The sequence below is a fragment of the Oncorhynchus kisutch genome, linkage group LG3 (genome assembly GCF_002021735.2).
Source record: "Oncorhynchus kisutch isolate 150728-3 linkage group LG3, Okis_V2, whole genome shotgun sequence".
Taxonomy (NCBI): domain Eukaryota; kingdom Metazoa; phylum Chordata; class Actinopteri; order Salmoniformes; family Salmonidae; genus Oncorhynchus; species Oncorhynchus kisutch.
The window spans coordinates 39,943,989-39,963,720 of NC_034176.2; the positions used below are offsets into that span (position 1 = coordinate 39,943,989).

Sequence of the window (19,732 nt, forward strand, 5' to 3'; positions counted from 1 at the left end):
TCTAGCGTGTCCTGCGTTACATATCATCTGACTGAGCATACAAGCATACAAGTATCTAAGTATCTGACTGAGCGGTGGTAGGCAGAAGCAGGCGCGTAAACATTAATTCAAACGGCTGTTATTAACTGCTTGAATCAGGCCCATTACAACATCTGTAAAAATGCTAACTCTGACTAATCATATTAATGCAATGTTTAATCTTTTGTTACGTGCCTGTGGTCGGAGATCGTCATTAGCTCAATTTGAGATGGTACACTGGTTAAGCAGGGCGGGGGTTGGGTGGTGAATGGGGGGGGGGGGGGGGGGGGGGTACAACCAATGACCGTCGCAATGATAATGGGGGTTCAGAGACCCCTCTGCTGATCAAGACGGCATCCATCCTTGAATTAGGTCAATGATATTTTGTCTAAATGCCGTGCTGTTCTGGACAGACAGCCAGAGTGGGAAGAGGGGACAGGTGAGAGGAGTCTCTGGACTAATGTGGTTATGGGAGCAGAACCAAACAGCTGACTTGAGCGGAGTTCATCATATTGGTTAGATAGCTAATTACTGCTACAGGCCAATACAATGCAGAAACACACTAGCGTGCGCACACACACACACAAACACACACACAAACACACGAAAGGCATCTTCTTCACATCAATCTTCAGCCAAAACAATTTCTTCTCCACAAATATATCTGATCAAACACTCTGCATGCATCACAGATTTGTTTTGATTTGAAACGCTCTTGAAAAGCAGTCAGTTTCAGTTACAACGCTTTTAGGTATAACCCCCCCCCCCCCCCCCCCTTGCTGTTTGGCTGTTGTCTTCTTCATCATCCTTCTGTTTCCCCCAGAGGCAGGCATTTTGAAGAATCCATATATGGTATGTGAGGTTGTTCTGTTCTAGTTAATAAATGGCAAAGCAGAGAAGACTTTGAAGTCCCCAACAGGTTTGATTCACTTTCATCAACAGCGCTGTCAGCGCCTGGTTTAAACAGCTCAAAGAAAAGTGGGGCTCCAAAGGAAACTTTGAAAGTTCTCCAAAAACGACCACGACAGCAAAGATTGTATTGAGAACCAAGCCGGGGTTGGCCTAATTATCAATGTTGCTGTACTGGAACCATCCTCTGTCACCTCACTGCTGATTCTCAATGGGTTGTCTCGGCCTATTTTACACAAAGGGTAGTAGTAGTTGTGTGCGAGTGTCACAGTCATGTGATTGCATGTGTGCGAGTGCCCCACAGCATGCTACAGCTATGTGTCCCTCTCAACTTTCTCGTGTCAGTACTGTCTGATGTGTCCCCCTGCCCTAGACTAGACTTACAGTCGTCTGTCAAACACACAGAGAAACACTGACAGGTGTCTGACGTGGTTCACGTCTCCCACTGTTATGTGACGCACCAGAGGCCTGGCTCGGCCTCATCACAGCATCCTCCAGCTCCTCCAGTCTGACAGACAGGGATGGGGGACAAAAGGCACTCCCCCCTGGGCAACCATCAAACTGGTCTGGCTTGCCTCGGGACGCGAGAAGGCCCACTTCTCCTGCCCATTGTGTTTCCCTACCTCCCCCAACGCCAATCATATGTCACGTTTTATTTTTCAGAGAGCGTGTGCGTGTGCGTCCCCCCCCCCAATCAATCATATGTCACATGTTTTATTCTCTCTCTGTGTTAGTGTGTGCCCAGGCTGTGTGTAGGGTCGGGCGGGGGTTTGGGGGACTGCTGTCTATATTGGTTATGGTGAAGAGACAGGCAGAGCTGAGCCCATAAAGCATGATTTACCATACAGCTGAGTGACAATTACAGAAAGCAACAAATCTGGTTTCAACCCTGCTTCTCTGGAAACAAGTCTTGTACCAGCCAGAACGGCTCATAAGGCAAGAGCCTATTTCCTGTTTATGTAGGCTAGCGTGATGTACACATCCTACGAAGCAAGCTATATCTACTCAGGCTTTTATAAAGCTAGCCTGCTTCAGTTAGCTTCACATTCCAGGCCAGGCTTAAATCTGTACTATGACGGTGGATATTGCACGTCGTCCGCCTGTCGCTAACTCTAGCAGGCTTGTAACTGAGCATGCATGTCTCACATGGCTAGTTGAAAGCTGAACTCATAGAGACAATTCCCGAAACATCAATCCATGGCGAGTTAGCGCCACATTTTAATTTATGCCGAAATCAAAATGAAAGAAAAGTTATTGTAAATTCAGCAAGCTATGATGTGAAATAGGCTTTTAGAATTTCCATCTTTATTTTATTACTCATTATCAATGCCGTCTTTGGTTTGCTTATCAATGCACGACCACCTTTTTCGCATTCTATCGATCCTTCTATATGTGGAACCTCTTGTTGCGTTGTGGCCATAGACAAATAACCCATAGAAGGGTTTTTAAACTTCTAAACCTGGCAATTTGACTGTTAAAATCATGGGTACGCAAGCAATGCCTGCAAGTCTTGACTTGAATGGTAACTGCCATCTATGGATTATATGTCTATGGTTGTTTGCAGCTGTCAGTTTGCCTCTCGTAAATTTCAACATCAGAAAAATTTGTAATGTGATAGGTATTAACAAAAAGAAATTCACACACCAAAAAAAACATTTGGTTAATAAAATATTTAAAATCATTCCTCTTCCTCAAATGAAGGGGATGACGACAACATTTGCGAGAAGAGGGGTATCTGATTTCATTGGTCCTCAACTCGTGGCTCAGACACTTCATTCTGAATAAATCTAGTTAGCCCCGAGTTGGCCTGCACCGGTGCAGGTTAGTTGTGAAGGACGAAATCAAATCAAATTTGAATTGTCACCTGCTTCATAAACAACAGGTGTAGTAGCACAAGGAATAAATACACAATGAGCAATGATAGCTTGGATATACACATGGGGTATCGGTACTCAGTCGATGTGCAGGGGTAAGAGGAAATTGAGGTAGATAATGTACATACAGTATAGTTAGGTGTAAAGTGACTATGCAACAGAATAGATAAGACAGTAGCAGCAGCGCATGTGATACAGTGTGTAAGTGTGTGTGTGTGTGTGTGGCGAATGTGCCCGTGTCTACATGTTATGTGGGTGTACGTGTTGTGTGAGAGTGAGTGTGTGCGTTGGAGTGTAAGTATGTGTGAGTAGAGTCCAGTGTGTATGCACAGAGTCAAATAGAGTTAGCGCATAAAGGGCCTTCCTCTGACACCGCCTGGTATAGACATCCTGGATGGCAGAGAGTTCGGCCCCAGTGATGTAGCGTAGAATTGTACCTGGCTAAAAAGGTGAGCCACTTTTGTGGTACTGGTTATCCAGAGTCAAACTCAAGAGTTGACCGAATTTACCTGGCTAATTCCTATAATGAATATGTTGTATTCATGTCTCCATGAATACATTTTTGGGGAGGTGCTAGAGCTAAGCGATATGGCCAAAAAGTCATATTGTGATAAATGTAACCATTTTTCTCAATAAAAATAAATATAATGATAGAAAAATGTTTAATGGACAGTTACACGGAACCCAAACCGGCTGCGCACGTGCGCCATCATGCATAAATGTATTGTGTCCCCCCACACCAAACACGATCACGACACACAGATTCAAACATCAAAACAAACTCTGAAACAATTATATTAATTTGGGGACAGGTTGAAAAGCAATAAACATTTATGGCAATTTAGCTAGCTAGCACTTGCTAGCTAAATTGTCCTGGGATATAAACATTGAGTTGTTATTTTACCTGAAATGCACAAGGTCCTCTACTCCACCAATTAATCCACACATAAAACGGTCAACCGAATCATTTCTAGTCATCATCTCTCATCCTTCCAGGCCTTTTCTTCTCTTGACTTTATATTGCGATTGGCAACTTCCATAAATTAGGTGCATTACCACCACTGACCTCGTTCGTCGTCAGTTACCCACATGGGTATAACCAATGAGGAGATGGCACGTGGGTACCAGCTTCTATAAACCAATGAGGAGATGGTAGAGGTAGGACAATCTGCATCAGAAATAAAACTGAATTCTATTTTAGCCCTTGGCAACGCAGACAGTCATTGGCGCACGGAAGCAGTGTGGGTGCAATAATTTAATAATATAGATTTCTAAATTTATTTTGCAACGATCGCGCACGTGACGTGCCAAATAAGTGCCAAATTAGACAACGGAGACGGTAGCCTATTTCATCTAACATATCCAGGGAATGCAGAATTTATATTTTGATGTGCAACCTGTCAAAATGGGATCCAGAATGATCAGATTTCTATTTGGCACTTTAGAGAATTTGCCGACATCTTTGTGCATATTGACCTAAACAGTAAGAGAGATTGCTACCTCTAAATGTGATATTGTTGCTCTATAGCAATGTAGGTTAATTGCCTAATCGAACAGTAAATGTAGGATAATGTCCTACAAAAAGTTTCCAGCACTAGGCCTAGGCTACTTGATGTAGACTTGTTCGCGCTACACCCCGCGGGCGCATTAAAACTATACTATAGCCTACTCCGGTTTTAAAGTGGGCCATGAACTCAATATTAAAGAGGTTTGAAATCAAGTATATACTTACAGAAAGCTGCGACTCTTCCTCTGTATCTAGAACAACAGTAGTTGCTTTGAAAACATTTTTTTGAACCACAATTACATTTGAGCAACGGTCATGCTTGTGCTTCTCAGAATGCATCTCTCCCTCCTACGTGTGTACAGTGGGGATAGGGAGTGAGAGTGGCTCACTCAAACAGCAGCCAACAGCGAAACAGACAGGGAGATAGTTTTATAGAAGGAATCCACAATGCATTAGCCATTACTGTTGACCAAATAATTGGTTTTAGAACAAAGTGTAGCAAAACCTGCAAAAATGCAAAACATATGTAAAATGCTTTGGTAAGAGGAAGGCAATGTGAGATCAGTAATTTTAGGTTTATTGTCCTAGCTCAACTAAATAGTATCATGAATGATATGACTTAAGCATGGTTACATTTCATTTGCTCGGTTATATCAAAGCTAAGTAGGGCTGGGCTTGGTTAAAACCCTGGATGGGAGACCTAATGGGTAGCTGTAGATCAAACTCTCCAGTAGGAGGTGCTGCCCAGCCTATAGTTTTATTTTTTCTGATAGTGGAAATAAACATTGAAGATCTGACTTTGTTTCAAACGACAAATTCAACATATTTTAGATAAAAAGTTTTGTCTGCATTGAACATTGTTTACCATGATGACATAAACCTGCAGATACATTTTCACCTTCAAAACAACAGTTCACGTTGATGACTCTTTTCAAATCCAATGTATTTCCCACGTAGATTCTATGTCATAATACGTTGAAACAATGTTGATTCAACAAGTTTGTGCCCAGTGGGGAGTGGGTTTGGATGAAACTAACTATCCATCAGCAATGCCCAATCAAACCATCCCATATGAGCTCAGTCAGAGGTTTAGACTAAACAGCCCAGAGAGGGTTTGTTGTTTCAGAACTATATAGTACACAAATATGGAGCTAGGACCAGAACTAACTGGAGATGAAAACCCCCCAAAAAGGCCTCTGTAGGGGCCTCCATAGGGTAGGGCTAGGGCTGGAGCAGGAACATGGGCTGGGAGCCAGACAAAGGGAGGCTGTAGCTGAGGCAGGGCCAGGGATAGAGATAGCAGCCAGCCAGAGAGAAAGAGCCAGGGCTTGGACAGAGCAAAGGCTGTGGTGAGGTGGTGTGTCTGTTCATACGAGTGTGCATGTATATGCGCATGTGTACGTGCAGGGTGCATGTGTCTGTGAAAGCTAGAGTGTGGTTGAAGGCCAGGGCTAAAAGTGGGGGCCAGAGAGAGCCAGCGCTAGATCCAGAGCTCAGCTGGGGCAGGACCAGAGCTGGGGCTGGAGCCAGGGCTAGGGGCCAGGGCTAGGGGCCAGGGGAGGAGGCTGAGTCTGAACCAGGGCCACAAGCTCCAGATATAGTCAGCTGTTCTCCTGGCCGCTGCTGGAGGGAGAGGCAGGATAGAGAGAGAAAGGAGAGGGAACAGAGAAGATGGAGAGAAGGGATATGGGTAGAGAGAAGAAATGGAGGTTTGGAAGCAGGACAGTGGAAAACCCATTAGAAGCCTATGAGAGAGAGAGAAAAAAACACAGCACTCAGCACAGACAGACAGAGGGTGGGAACCTCTTAAGGCTCGGGGGGTGCGAACCAAAAGTCTCTGGTGGCACAGCTGGCACTGCAGTACAGCGCCCTTAACCACTGCGCCACCCGGGAGGCCCAACATTTCTTATTTTGAGGTCACAGGCCATTTCAATGATAGCCTATGGGAAAAACAAATAGATAGTACCCAGATTGCAGTTCCTATGGATTCCACTAGATGTGAACAGTCTTTAGAAAGGGTTTCAGGCTTGTTTTTTGAAAAATGAACAAGTAGTTGTAGTTTTTCCAAGGTGTCCCACATTAGAAAGGTAGTCTTGTTGCGCGCTGAATGAGGTACGCGGTCTTCGTTATTCATCTTCCCTATTGAACATACTATTCTCTGTCTTACATTTTATAGTTTATTTAGATATTAGAGTACCTGAGGATTAATGAGAAACATCGTTTGACTTGTTTGGACGAACTTTACCGATAACTTTTTGGATTTGTTTGTATGCATGTTGAACGGGTGGATTAATGAAATCAATGGCGCCAACTAAACATACTTTTTTGGATATAACGAGGGACTTTATCGAACAAAACAACCATTCATTGTGTAGCTGGGACCCTTGGGATTGCAAACAGGAGGAAGATCTTCAAAAGGTAAGTCATTTATTTTATTGCTATTTGGGATTTTGTGACGCCTGTGCTGGTTTGACAAAGTCTTTTGATATGGGGCGCTGTTCTCAGATAATCGCATGGTATGCTTTCGCCGTAAAGCATTTTTGAAATCTGACAACACAGTTACATTAACAAGAAGTTAAGCTTTTAAACGATGTAAGACACTTGCATTTTCATGAATGTTTACTATTACAATATTGCAATTTCACCGGATGTTGTCGTAGTGGAACACTAGCGGGACACCGATGCCAAAGAGGTTTAAACTGGGTTTGCTGGGTTTGCAACAGCTCTTCCCTTCCTCTTTCACCACTCCTACATCTCTCCATCCATCCAACCCTCCCTCCCTTCTGTATTCACTCCCTCCCTACCAGTTGTGGCTCTGCAACAGTCAAGCTATTCATCACCCATGGCCTGTAGTCATGACCCCAATCACACACCCTAATACTCACACAGAGCTGAAAACCCATCCCTGCTGAAGACCCATGTGACGGGACGGAATGAGTGTTTTGAGGGGAACAGAGAGCGGGACTTTGGTCTGTAATGTATTTTTCGTGATGCGTCAGTCACCAGTAAGACTAGCTGTCGCCTCTCTGCGGGTTAACGGCAGAGGGATACATTGTGGAATATAGATCAGTGGAAGATGGATGGAGGACCAGGAGCTCCGGTCGGTCCCGCAGGTCCCAGACCAGAGATTAACTAAATATTAGCTGACACAAACACAGGGGAGACACAGCTGCTGCTGCTGCCTGCCTCCAGGACAATGGAGACTGCTTTTATCCTCTATAGTCACTGAAGAGTCTCTCTCTCTATCCATCGAACCCTCCCCTCTCTTCCCCATCCATGCTGTATTCTCTCACTCCCTCCCTTCCAGTTGTGGCTCTGCAACAGTCAAGCTATTCATCACCCATGGCCTGTAGTCATGACCCAAAACACACGCCCCAATACTCACAGCGCTGAAAACCCATCCCTGCTGAAGACCAATGTCACGGGACGGAATGAGAGTTTGAGAGGAACAGTGAGAGAGGGAGAGCGAGAGAGAGCGAGAGAGAGAAAGCGAGAGAGCGAGAGAGAATCCCCATACTTTAACGATGACAGCTTCCCTATCATAGACAGGGAGATCAACCACTTGCAGGCTCAGGGACATGCACTAGTCTGTGGCGACCTGAACGTCAGAACTGGACAAGAACTTGACACTCTCAGTACAAAGGGGGAAAAACACCTACCTAGAGGTGACAGCATTCCCTCCCCATTATGCCCCCTACAACGAAACAATAAAAAAAATATATGTACAGCTCATCTCTTGGCAGTAGCGCTGCAGATTACTTTATCACTGACCTCAACCCAGAGGTACTCAGAGCGTTCACAGTCAGCCCACTGACACCCCTATCAGATAACAGCAAAATTACAGTCTACTTGTCAACGTGGATGGAAAATGACTGATGATGATCGTTGACGATATCGCCATCTCTTCAATCTAAGCCTACATGAGTGTGTGCCCTCAGACACGGAAGGTAGCAAACATCATTCCGCTACCCAAGAATAGCAACGCACCCTTTACTGGCTCAAATAGCCCAGGGTGTTACCAACCCTTAGTAAACGTTTGGAGAGATTTCTTTTTTGACTAGATACAATACTATTTCACAGTAAACAAATTAAAACTGATTTTCAGAATGCTTATAGGAAAGGGCATTCGACATGTACGGCACAAATGACTGACGAATAGCTGAGAGAAACAGATTTTTTTTTAAGAATGTGGGAGCTGCTTTGTTAGACTTCAGTGCAGCTTTTGACATTATCGATCATAATCTGCTGCTGGACAAACTTGTGTAATGGCTTTACATCCCCTGCTACATTGTGGATCGAGAGTTACCTGTAACAGAACAGGGTGTTCTTTAATTGAAGCCTCTACAACATAATCCTGGTAGAGTCAGGCATTCCCCAGGGCAACTATCCAGGCCCATTACTTTAAAAAAAATCTTTACGAATGACCTGGCTCTGAGTAAAGCCTGTGTATGTATGCTAATGGCTCAACACGCCTGGTAAGTAGTCCAGGTGCTACCACAGCAAGTGAAATCACTGCAACACTTTAACAAGCTGATGTCAGCTTTAGAATGGGTGGGAAGAGATAAGTTAGAAATATTTAGGACTAAAACTAAAAGCATTGTATTTGGGACAAATCATTCACTCAACCTCTAAATCTTGTAATGAAACATTTGGAAATTGAGAGAGTTGAGGAGACTAAAATGCTTGGGATAACTCTGGATTGCAAACTCTAATGGTAAAAATATATTGATGCAACAGTAGCTAAGATGGGGAGAGGTCTGTCGATAACAAAGAGTACCTCTGCCTTCTTAAAAACGCTATCAACAAGGCACTTCCTACATGCCCTAGTTGACACAGCTGGACTACTTTCCAGTCGTGTGGTCACTGGTGCCACAAAGAAGGACTTACGTAAATTACAATTGACCCAGAAAAAGGCAGCAAAAAGAGAGCTAACATTAATAATATGCATGTCAATCTCTCCTGGCTCAAAGTAGAGGAGAGATCGACTTCATCACTACTTGTATTTGTGCAAAGTATTGACATTTTCAATGCACAGAGCTGTCTGGTGGGAACTGGAACACGCTGTCGTACACATAGATCCAAAGCATCCCAAACATGCTCAATTGGTGACATCTGGTGAGTATGCAGGCCATGGAAGAACTGGGAGTTTGTCAGCTTCCAGGAATAGGGTATATCTTTGAAAAATGGGGCTGTGTAATATCATGCTGAAAATGAATGGCACGACAAATGGGCCTCAGGATCTCGTCAAGGTATCTCTGTGCATTCAAATTGCCGTCAATAAAATGCAAATTGTATTCAGTTGTCTGTAGCTTATGCCTGCCTATACCATAACCCCGCTGTCGCCATGGGGCACTCTGTTCACAACGTTGACATCAGTAAACCTCCCGCTCACAGAACGCCATACACGCTGTCTGCCATCTGCCCAGTACAGTTGAAACCAGGATTCATCTGTGAAAAGCACACTTCTCCAGCATGCCAGCTAACATCAAAGGCGAGCACTTGACCGCTGAAGAAGGTTACAAAGCTGAAACTGCGGTCAGGTCAAGACCCTGGTGGACACACAGATGAGCTGCCCGGAGACGGTTTCTGACAGTTAGTGCAGAAATTCTTTGGTTGTGCGAACCCACAGTCATGGACTGGCGTGGTTACACATGGTCTGCAGTTGTGAGGCTGGTTGGACATACTGCCAAATTCTCTAAAGCAGCTTATGGCAGAGAAATTAACATTCAATTCTCTGGTAACAGCTCTGATGGACATTCCTGCAATCAGCATGCCAATTGCATGCTCCCTTAAAACTTGAGACATCTGTGGCATTGTGTTGAGTCACCAAACTGCACATTTTAGAGTGGCCTTGTATTGTCCCCTGCCCAAGGTGCACCTGTGTAATGATCATGCTGTTTAATCAGCTTCTTGATATGCCACATCTGTAAGGGGGATGGATTACCTTGGCAAAGGAGAAATGCTAACTAACAGGGATGTAAAGAAATTTGTGAACAACATTTTAGAGCAATAAGCTTTGTGCATATGGAACATTTCAGGGATCTTTTATTTCAGTTCATGAAACATGTTGAGTTTATATTTGCACATTGCTACATTACTGAACATAGCCATAATATAACATTTGAAATGTCTCTATTCTATTGAAACTTTGAGTATGTTTACTGTTCATTTCTGATTGCCTCAGGAAAAGTGTTTATTTCAATGTAAACATGTTTCCCATGCCAATAAAGCCCTGTGAATTGAGAGAGAAAGAAAGAGATGTGCGCACGCACACACACACACACACACAGGTCCACATAATACACAGAGACATGTGAACTGCATAGTACACACACACACACACGCGGGGGGGGGGGGGGGGGGCACCCTGGGAAAACCAGGCTGCTAATCACATTCTTTCCTTCCCTTCCCGGCGGATGGAGGGAGGGAGGGAAAAAAGGAATACATCTTTATTAGGAGACGTGTCCCTGCTCTATCGATCCGACCGCCCCTCTCTCTCTCCCCCACTCTCTCTTTGCTTTATTTTGTTTTTATAGGTGTGTCTGCCATCCAGTCCAATAGACTGACTATGTCAGAGAGTGGGCCATTACCCATCTCTACCTGGAATACCCATGTCTCCAAGGGCCCTGCTGAGACTGCAAGGAGGGCCTGAGCATAGAAATTTAATGACTTTCTGACCATTCTATTTCTATGAGCCTCGGTGGGTTGGGCTGGGAGGGCCTGGGTGGGTTGGGCTGCCCGGGGAAACAGGCAGGACAGAATGGGCCACGTCAGACAGACACAGGCACAAATCTAGAACACTGCATCAATTCTGCTAAGCCAGCATTCCAAATGGTAACGTACACCAAATATGGCCACTGGTGTTCGCACTCCCCACCGCTGAATGCTGCTTCGGATAGGAGTGGTGTGGTTCAGAGAGCATAGAGCCTCAGGTCATGTCTGGCTCATGGTACTAGAGCAGGGAGTAGAGTTTCCTGTGGGAGCCTTACGGACACAGGAAGTAGTATAGAAACACTGTGGGCCTATCTAGATGGACAAGTGTAAATAAGATATGAGCTTCTATTACCATGCTTAAAAAGGATGTCCTCCAGTGTTTTTTCTACTTCTCCTATTGAGTATAAATACAGTAAAGCACACACACTAAAGGGTAAAAAAAAAATATGTTTTGAGAAAATAGTTTTTTTTTTTTGACAACTGCAAACTTCAAGGAGTAGGGCACTCAGGGAGTTGGTCTGAATGCCACTTTATGTCATTGGGCTCCTACTTGACTGAGAAACAATAGAGGCGCACTAGAGAACAAAAGAGGAAAGGCCACCACCTCACTTGTGTCATGTCATGAGGATACCTGGACCACCTATTGTGAGGTACCTTTTGTTAAGTAAATCAGGTGTTCAATTAGTTGAAAATGGGACAAATTTAAGAGGCCCAGTGCAGTAAAAAAAAAAGAAAAAAAAATCCTGTGTTTTATGTGTATTTCTACATTTGAATAATACTGTGAAATTATGATAAAACTAAAAACGCATTAATATTGAGAAATTGGTCTTTGCTAAGAAGCTATTTCAGTTTATATTTCACACATTTAATTGAAAACGACCACAGTAAGGTACTTAATGGTTACCCAGAAATTATTTGATATTGAGATTTTTTTTTAAATGGCTGCATTGGACCTTAAAAAATGTAGAAGGATATGATAGTAGGGAAGAGCTTGAGAACAGACAAAGAGAGAGATAAATGGTGAGAGTGAAAGAGAATCTAAGATGGAAAGAAACTTGAGGGCCAAACTAAATTCCATTGGTCCTTTAAAAACAGCTCTCATCCCCCTCATGCCTGAAGAGCCATTCACTTCCACTTCCACATAGCAGTGCATGCATACCTGACATACCACCCAACTCAACTACAGCAGTAGCCTCTGAATAGCCACAGGCTCCTCACACAGACACAAAGACTGTCTCAAATGGCACTCTATTCCCATATAGTACACCACTTTGACCCGAGTCCTAGTGGAACAGGGTGGCATTTGGGGACATACACAAAGGTTCCAGATACAAGTTGAGCTTAACCTCTAAAAGCAGTTGTTACTAAGATAACATATGGAATTGTTTTAAGGATGGTCATACCATGGATCATTTAGCCATTTGATTTGGAATTTTAGGACCTCATTAGGTATAAAAATAAATTGATAAAATATTGAATTTGGCCTTTACTTCTTTAGCTCATAGAAAACACATTGAATAACATTCATAAATTGGTAAAAAAAAAAAAAAAAAATCACAAGAAATAAGGTTAACGTGCCTTTTTCCCCCCTTTTTGGAAACACATTTAACCCCTTATTTTTGTTAGCATAAAACTACCTCCATACTTCCATTCGTTTGTATTGTTGACCTTCATATGAGTCCCGTGACACTTGTGAGGGTCGTAGAGCAAAACGGAGTGGTCATAATAGTTTTGTAGACCACACTGTTTGGACGAAAATCATATCATATATGCTACTGCGATATACAGTAGACCTGCCTACATACTCAGTGGTGTCATATAAACTTGTGCTTTTTTACTCAGTGTCATATTGTGCTTTGTGTTACTCTGGGGGCGTTTATGTGTCCTCAGCCAGATACCTGTAGAGGGTTTTGCTACACTATTTAAAAACACGTTTTCTGATGTGTGTAATGTGTATCTGGAAAATTACGATCACGCACCTTCTCTCTCCAATCAGCGTGAGTGACAGACAGCGCTGACATCTCTCCAACGCGAACAGTTAGAAACAGCTTCCTCGATATCCACATACAAGGTCTTTCTGCTAGTGAAGTTGTGTTTATTGGAAAACAATCATGCGGCTCTCTGACTATTCTGAACCTCGTTGTCACTGAGGAGGGCGGAGCCGTTGAGTGAACACCTTCACCCGAAGTGTGAGTGCGTGCGTTGCCTCATAGCCAGGTAAAACCCTCATCCTCGTCTGGTATTGCTTATTGTGTGGGCACCAGAGAGAAAGAAAAAAAAAAATATATAACTTGCCTGGCGCCCCAAGGCTATGAGACAAGTGTGTGTATGAGAGAATGGAAACAAGATAGGGTGAGAATGCTGATTGGCGGGAATGCCATCCACCCTCTTATCATTACAGTGCCTGAACTATATCCAAGTTCACACACACACAAATGACTAGAGTAGGCTATACTGTATCTACAATTTATCTTTAGAAATTATTTCAGATTAGAATTTCCCTATCCAAACACAACAGTAACTGTTGAGCCGTAAACAACACAAACCAGTCTTGGTTCAGTTAGGGACAGGAAGCAACAGTCAAACCGCCCATTCCCCCCAGTGGTGACTGGTCGCTCACCATGTTTGTTTTGGGCAGATAGAGATGTTTGTTCTCAATCAGTAACGACAGCAGGTAGGCTAACCATCCACCTCTCTGCTCCAGGCTTAAATGACTGAGGACCTGGACAGGGGAGGACATGTACACACAAACCGGGATCCAGGTGCTATGGGGGCGGGGAGCCTGTTCATCAGGTGCTGTGGTGGAGCTGAAAATACAGAGAACTCTTTCAGACACACATACACGCAGCTTTCAGTTTTTGCCTCTGGGCTGATTCAAAGCTCTTTAGCGACTGAAGGTGTGAAGGAACAAACAGCTGTTGACTACACACACCACAGAGAAGCACTGTTCCATGGTCATAATGATAACGTGTATAACATGGTTAGTACACACACACGGTATAGAGGCGCACACACAGGATGACTTTCCTCCCACAGTCAGCAGTGGCTTGGAGAGATTAATGCTTATTTCTGCAGCAGCCCATTGCTGCAAAGAGGAATTAATTATGAAGAAAGAGAGAATAGAGGAGAGGGAACACTGTTTCCCCACCAAACACTCCTTACCCTTGGATGGTGCTACTGTTCCCTTTGGAAAGTCAGTTGTTTACACTACCCCAGGCCCAGCCATGTTTCCATGACGATAGGATCCCAGGGTCAGTCACATGGCAAGGAGGAGAAGGGAGACTCAGGGCCCAATTCAATAACAACAAGCTAACCTGGTTACTGGGTTAAGGTAAAAATAACACCAGAGTAGGCCTTAAGTCTGAAAGATTATGTGCTTGAGTTTCTTTTCTATTTCACACAGTAAAATAAATGAGAGAAACAATGTCTAAAAGCCTTCTGAGTGTGCTTTAAGAGTTGGAAAAGGAGATAAATGTAAACTACCCCTTGGCCATGTCGCTACTGTTTTAAAATAAAATATGTGTGCTCAGATAACTAACCTGGTAAAAATAAAGGAGCAAACTATAAGTAAATAAAGGCTCCTCTAACCCCCCCCCCCCAACAAAACCAAATTCAACATAAATACAAATATATTTTTAAAAAGGCTTCTGGTTGCTTAATGCGCAAATGGAGCCACAGCGAGACTCAAAGACAACATGCTCATGCAAGATTTAAGTTCCCGATATTTAAGTTCCCGATATTAAATTCTGCACTTCTGTGAACAAAATGCTTAAAATGTCAAAGCAGGCCCCTGAAAAGGCCCCGGATAGCCCTGGTAAATTCTTTAAGTGGCTTTTACTGAAGCACTGAAGCAGAGAAAATCTAATAAAATGTTATGTCACATGCTTTGTAAACAACAGGTGTGTGTGTGTGTGTGTGGGTGTTGTGCATTTGTTCAATACACACATGCTCAATGACACCGTCTCTAAGTCATAGACATTTAAAATATCGTACAAACACGTACACCAACCTATCCTCTCAAGTGCAAGCGAGTATGCACACACACACACACACACACACGTTGTTTGATCCCCTGCTAAGGAGGCTAGTCCTCTCCCTCATTTACCCCAAGGTGATTCAAGAGTTAGTGCAAAGGGGGCAGGTGGGGGTCCAGACTTGCCACGCGGTAGCTGGAGTGGCTGGAGTCTTTGACAATCTTTAGGGGCTTCCTCTGACACCGCCTGGTATAGAGATCCTGGATGGCAGGGAGCTCGGCCCCAGTGATGTACCGGGCCGTACTAAGCCCCTTTGCGGTCGGATGCCAAGCAGTTGCCATACCAAGCAGTGATGCAGCCAGTCAAGATTCTCTCAATGGTGCAGCTGTAGAGCTTTTTGAGGGCCTTCTTCAAAATTGTGTTTGAACTATGATAGGTCCTTAGCGATGTGGACACCAAGGAACTTGAAGCTCTTGATCCGCTTCACTACAGCCCTGTCAATATGGATGGGGGTGTGTTCGGCCCCCCGTTTCCTCTACGCCACGATCAGCTCCTTTGTCTTTCTGACGTTAAGGAAAAGGTTGTCGTCTTGGCGTCACACTGACCTCTTCCCTATAGGCGGTCTCATCGTTGTCGGTGAACAGGCCAACCACCGTCATGTTGTCAGCAAACTTAATGGTGTTGGAGTCGTGCGCGGCCACACAGTCGTGGGTGAACAGGGAGTACAGGAGGGGACTAAGCACACACCCCTGTGGGGCCCTGTTTTGAGGATGCGTTGTTGGCTTGGGCCCTTACCACCTGGGCACGATATGAGCGATATGAAGGCCTAAAAGATAGGAGGAAATATGTAATGATGACAGTACTGCTTGCACACTCATCATTGGCATATAAGTGCTTAAGACATGGTTTACTAGGGGACACACACACACAGAGAAAGCATGGAGTAAACAGCTTGATGCCAAGATAATTGCAACATGATGACAATCATCTCCATAGCTCATAATGTGTACCCAGTTATAAAGCAGTACAAAACGCCTTTTTCTGGCTAACATGCCAGCAGGTAATGGAAGAGGGGCCAGTGCATAGCCCTAATCAAGACTCACCAGGACGTAAAGAGGTTAACCCTTTTCTCTCTCTCTCACACACACACACACACAAAATCATAAGCGGACCAAGAAAGGATGACATTGACCCTCATGCAGGCGTGATATTTCCCTCAGTGATACTTCAGGCAGAGCAGAGCAAAATATGACCTGGATGAGAGTAATGGAAAAGCACCGTCCCGACATGCTTTTGTCATGCTATGTTGGCCATCCCTAAACTGCACTCTCAGCTCAAATCAGACACAGAACAATAGCTAGCCATAGTCCACACAAGGTGCCATGTGTTGTTCCCTGTGGCACTGATCAGAATGAGCACATTGTGTGGAATTCAGTTCAATAGTTCAGGTGAATTCAGCGTGCTCGTTTGGCATTGTCAAGCCTGTAGCTATTGACCAAGCAGACCACACAGTGACTGGTAATAAGTCCACAGGTACACATCACAATGATAGAATACATCACTACCCTAGAATCCTGGGGCTGTTGAGAAACTAGTATCCTTACCAATTATGTTAGTGCTCACTTGTTCGTATTTTCTTGGGAAACAGTATTAACAAAGAGCAATAGCCCTAACTAGGCGATGTTCTAGCCTGTACATTGTTATTACGCTAATTACATACGTTATTGATGTAGAAATTACCTCGGTATAATGCCCATGTATGTAATGTTGCAGAATATTCCTCTGGAGCATCAGTGTTCCCAGAGTGGGGAATGTCAGGGAGAGGGGGAGCGTTTCATTATGCTACATACTGGATCTACTGTTTATCCTTCCCTGCCTCTCTCTCTCTCTCTCCCCATCTTTGCATCTTTTTCCACAATCTCTCCTACCCCTCCTCCTTCTACAGCACCCCCCTCTGTTCAATTCCCTCAAACCCAGCATCGATGTAGGGGGGGGGGGGGGGGGGGGGTATAAAATAATGTGTGATTAATGTCTTTGAGAAACAGATAAATAATCACAGGAGACCAGGGGGGCTGCTAGTTGGCCTTAGGGTAGTAAATATGGAGAGTTTTATAGCTGTTCACCAGGGAGAGACGGAGAGGGGGAGGAGAGAGGGGGAGAAGTACAGACGCAGATTCATTCAAGTATATTAGCTTTTCCCTATACACACAATAACCTCTGCCTTCTCTCTCTCTGTTCCTGTACTGTCTTTCATCCTCATCACCCAACAGTACACACACACACAGACACACTTAAGGACAAATTCCCCTGTGTTTGATGTGTCCCTACATGCTGTGGTTTGTGATGCGGTTGACAGCCCGCTCCACCCCACGTCACCCTGCTTTTAAGCCGTTCCTCCAGTGACAGCCTGTCTCCTGGAGAAGATGGCATCATTTATTTATCATATTCTTGCCTTGGCTTTATTTTTCACAGCAAAAAAAAAATCTGGGGTGAAAATGTCAATCAGCACAACAGGCAACTCCTGCTGTGGGCTCACCGGTCATCCTCACTCTTCCTGTTAGCATGCAGAATGAGACCGGCAACACACACTCCCCCTCTTTCTATTCCTCTCACACACACACACACACACTCTCCCTTTTTTCATTCTATTCTTCTCTCTCTCTCGCTCTCTCTCACACACACACACACACACACCTCACCAAATCCGAGCTAACACTCATTTGCAAGAACTGACAATCTATGTCTCCCAGAGAAGCCAAACAGCAGAACATAAACAAGCCCTAATGCTGAGGAATCTGGTAAACAGATAGGAGCTGGTGGAGTGATGCTCTTTGGGGCTGCTTACAATAGTAACACAGATCCTTCTGAAGGGAAAGAACAAGGGGAGGAGGCTGAGGAAAGATCATGCATAAAATCATGTTTGCAGATTGCATTATAAATTCAGATGAACTGGGGAGGGTAATGGGATTAAAATGCTGAAGTGTTTCCAAGGGTGGGGAGGCAAAGAGTGACAGCTGAGTTTATTGCACTGACGAATGCAGGGAAATCTTATGGCTCTGGCAAAGGGAAGCAGTTAGGCCAATAGCAGTCTAAATGTCTGTATTTATTTATACTTGGATATCCCACAAATAATAATGCATTATTGAACAGGGCGCATGATTGTGCGTTGTTGGCATACATTAGCGCGTACCATATCATAGCCTTTCTCGTGTTTGAAAAAAAAAATATTATCTCACGAATGCTGAAAACGTAGCAGAGCAAAAGCTTACATGGTGTTTAGCAAACAAAATAGAAGCGCTGTGGCTTTAAATCCCCGTCCCTCCCAACCTTTCTAAATATCTTCTATTTAGCCAGTGGTGAAAAAGGGGGCTTTTGTCTGGTTACCCATTGGAGGGGGACAGCAAGCTGAAAAGACACAAACGATCACGAAAATAGGAACAAAGTGCTAAGCTTTCAATTGGGAATGGCTCAGAGCAATTTTATATGCGCACTGGGCAAAAACAAGGGGGTAGGGTAGCTGGGTTGTTTTCTGTAGGTTACCCTACCCCCTTACTGGAAAATATAGAATCGCATGGGATGAGTGTGGGTAGAAAATGGCAAATGACTTAGTCTGTGAGAATTTAAATAACACTAGTCTTTTGACTAAACATGGTTCCCTTGAAATTCCAAGCAATGTGGGTTAGCTTGGAACTGTGTTAGCTACTCCCCGGCCAGCATCATATTTCCCAGTAGCCTAGCGAAAGCTACTCACCGACTTGCAGTACGTTGTCCACCCAACCGCCCTCCAGCAGAGTGACACCCCGTAGGAAAGGCAGCTGGGTCTCGTCATTGTTTTCCCCGCTAGTTCCACTCTCATCTCCCCCTGAGTTGAACGAAGAATACATGCAGATCTCCTTTTCGCTCCTCGGAAACGACCAGTACACGATCCTTCTCTGGACGGGTTCTGGAATCCGTTCGAACCGTTCTTCCACCCTTTGGAATGGCCACTTCTCTGCGACTCTCCGAGCCGCGATGTCGAGCAGCGATTCGGGGTTGTGTGTTTTTCCCAATCCCCCTGGAGCGGACCCCGGACCGCCACAAAGTACTCCTCCAGCCCGCTGCCCCTGCCTGCATGCCGGGTTGTAGCCGGGCCGGCAGCAGAGCCGCTTGGCCGGGGGCTGCTGGACTCGCTCCGCCATGATCGCACCGCTGTAACTTGTAGCGCAGTTCCTCTCGGATCATATAAACGGGATAAGGAAGAGAAAAAGACACTCTCCAGCCGATTGTTTTCCGTACATGGAGAGACGACCCTTATTTGGAATAGTAGGCGGTGTCTTCGGGTTCAGTGAAGTCCTTTGTGTTGTCAAATTAACAGAGATGGGTGTGATCCTGGACAGATTCCAGCGCACGAGTGGCGCTAAAAAAGGAACTGAAGGCGGAATTCCCGAACGTCGGCAAATCCTTTGTGAAGCCATTCCGGAGCGAGAGGGCGGGGCCTTTGCAGCCGAAGAGACTTTTAAGTTTGTTTGCGTTTGAGTTTAAAGGCGGGGTCTAATCCATGTGTGGTTTTATAGGGTAAAAGAAGCAAGAGTTGAAATAAAACCGAATTTTAAACTGGGTCCGAATTGAAGACTTCAACCAACCGCAGGCTCTCTCGTCTGCGTATATTCAGAGGGCTCTCAACCGTAGGCGAAGGAAAGGGCTTGAAAGGAACCTGAGGATATGGATGAGTGAATTCTCTAGTAATTTTATAAATA

General features: G+C 44.6%; 1 protein-coding gene across 1 annotated transcript in view; it reads right to left on the reverse strand.

Annotated features, from left to right (window-relative positions):
* Positions 1-19,363, reverse strand: part of LOC109882706 (zinc finger SWIM domain-containing protein 6) — a 46,747-nt gene extending 27,384 nt beyond the window's left edge. Inside the window, exon 1 of the mRNA XM_020474798.2 lies at positions 18,748-19,363. Within this exon, the coding sequence (XP_020330387.1) occupies positions 18,748-19,174 (427 nt within the window). The 5' untranslated portion in view covers positions 19,175-19,363. The remainder of the gene's footprint in view (positions 1-18,747) is intronic.
* Between the last annotated feature and the right edge of the window lie 369 nt (positions 19,364-19,732).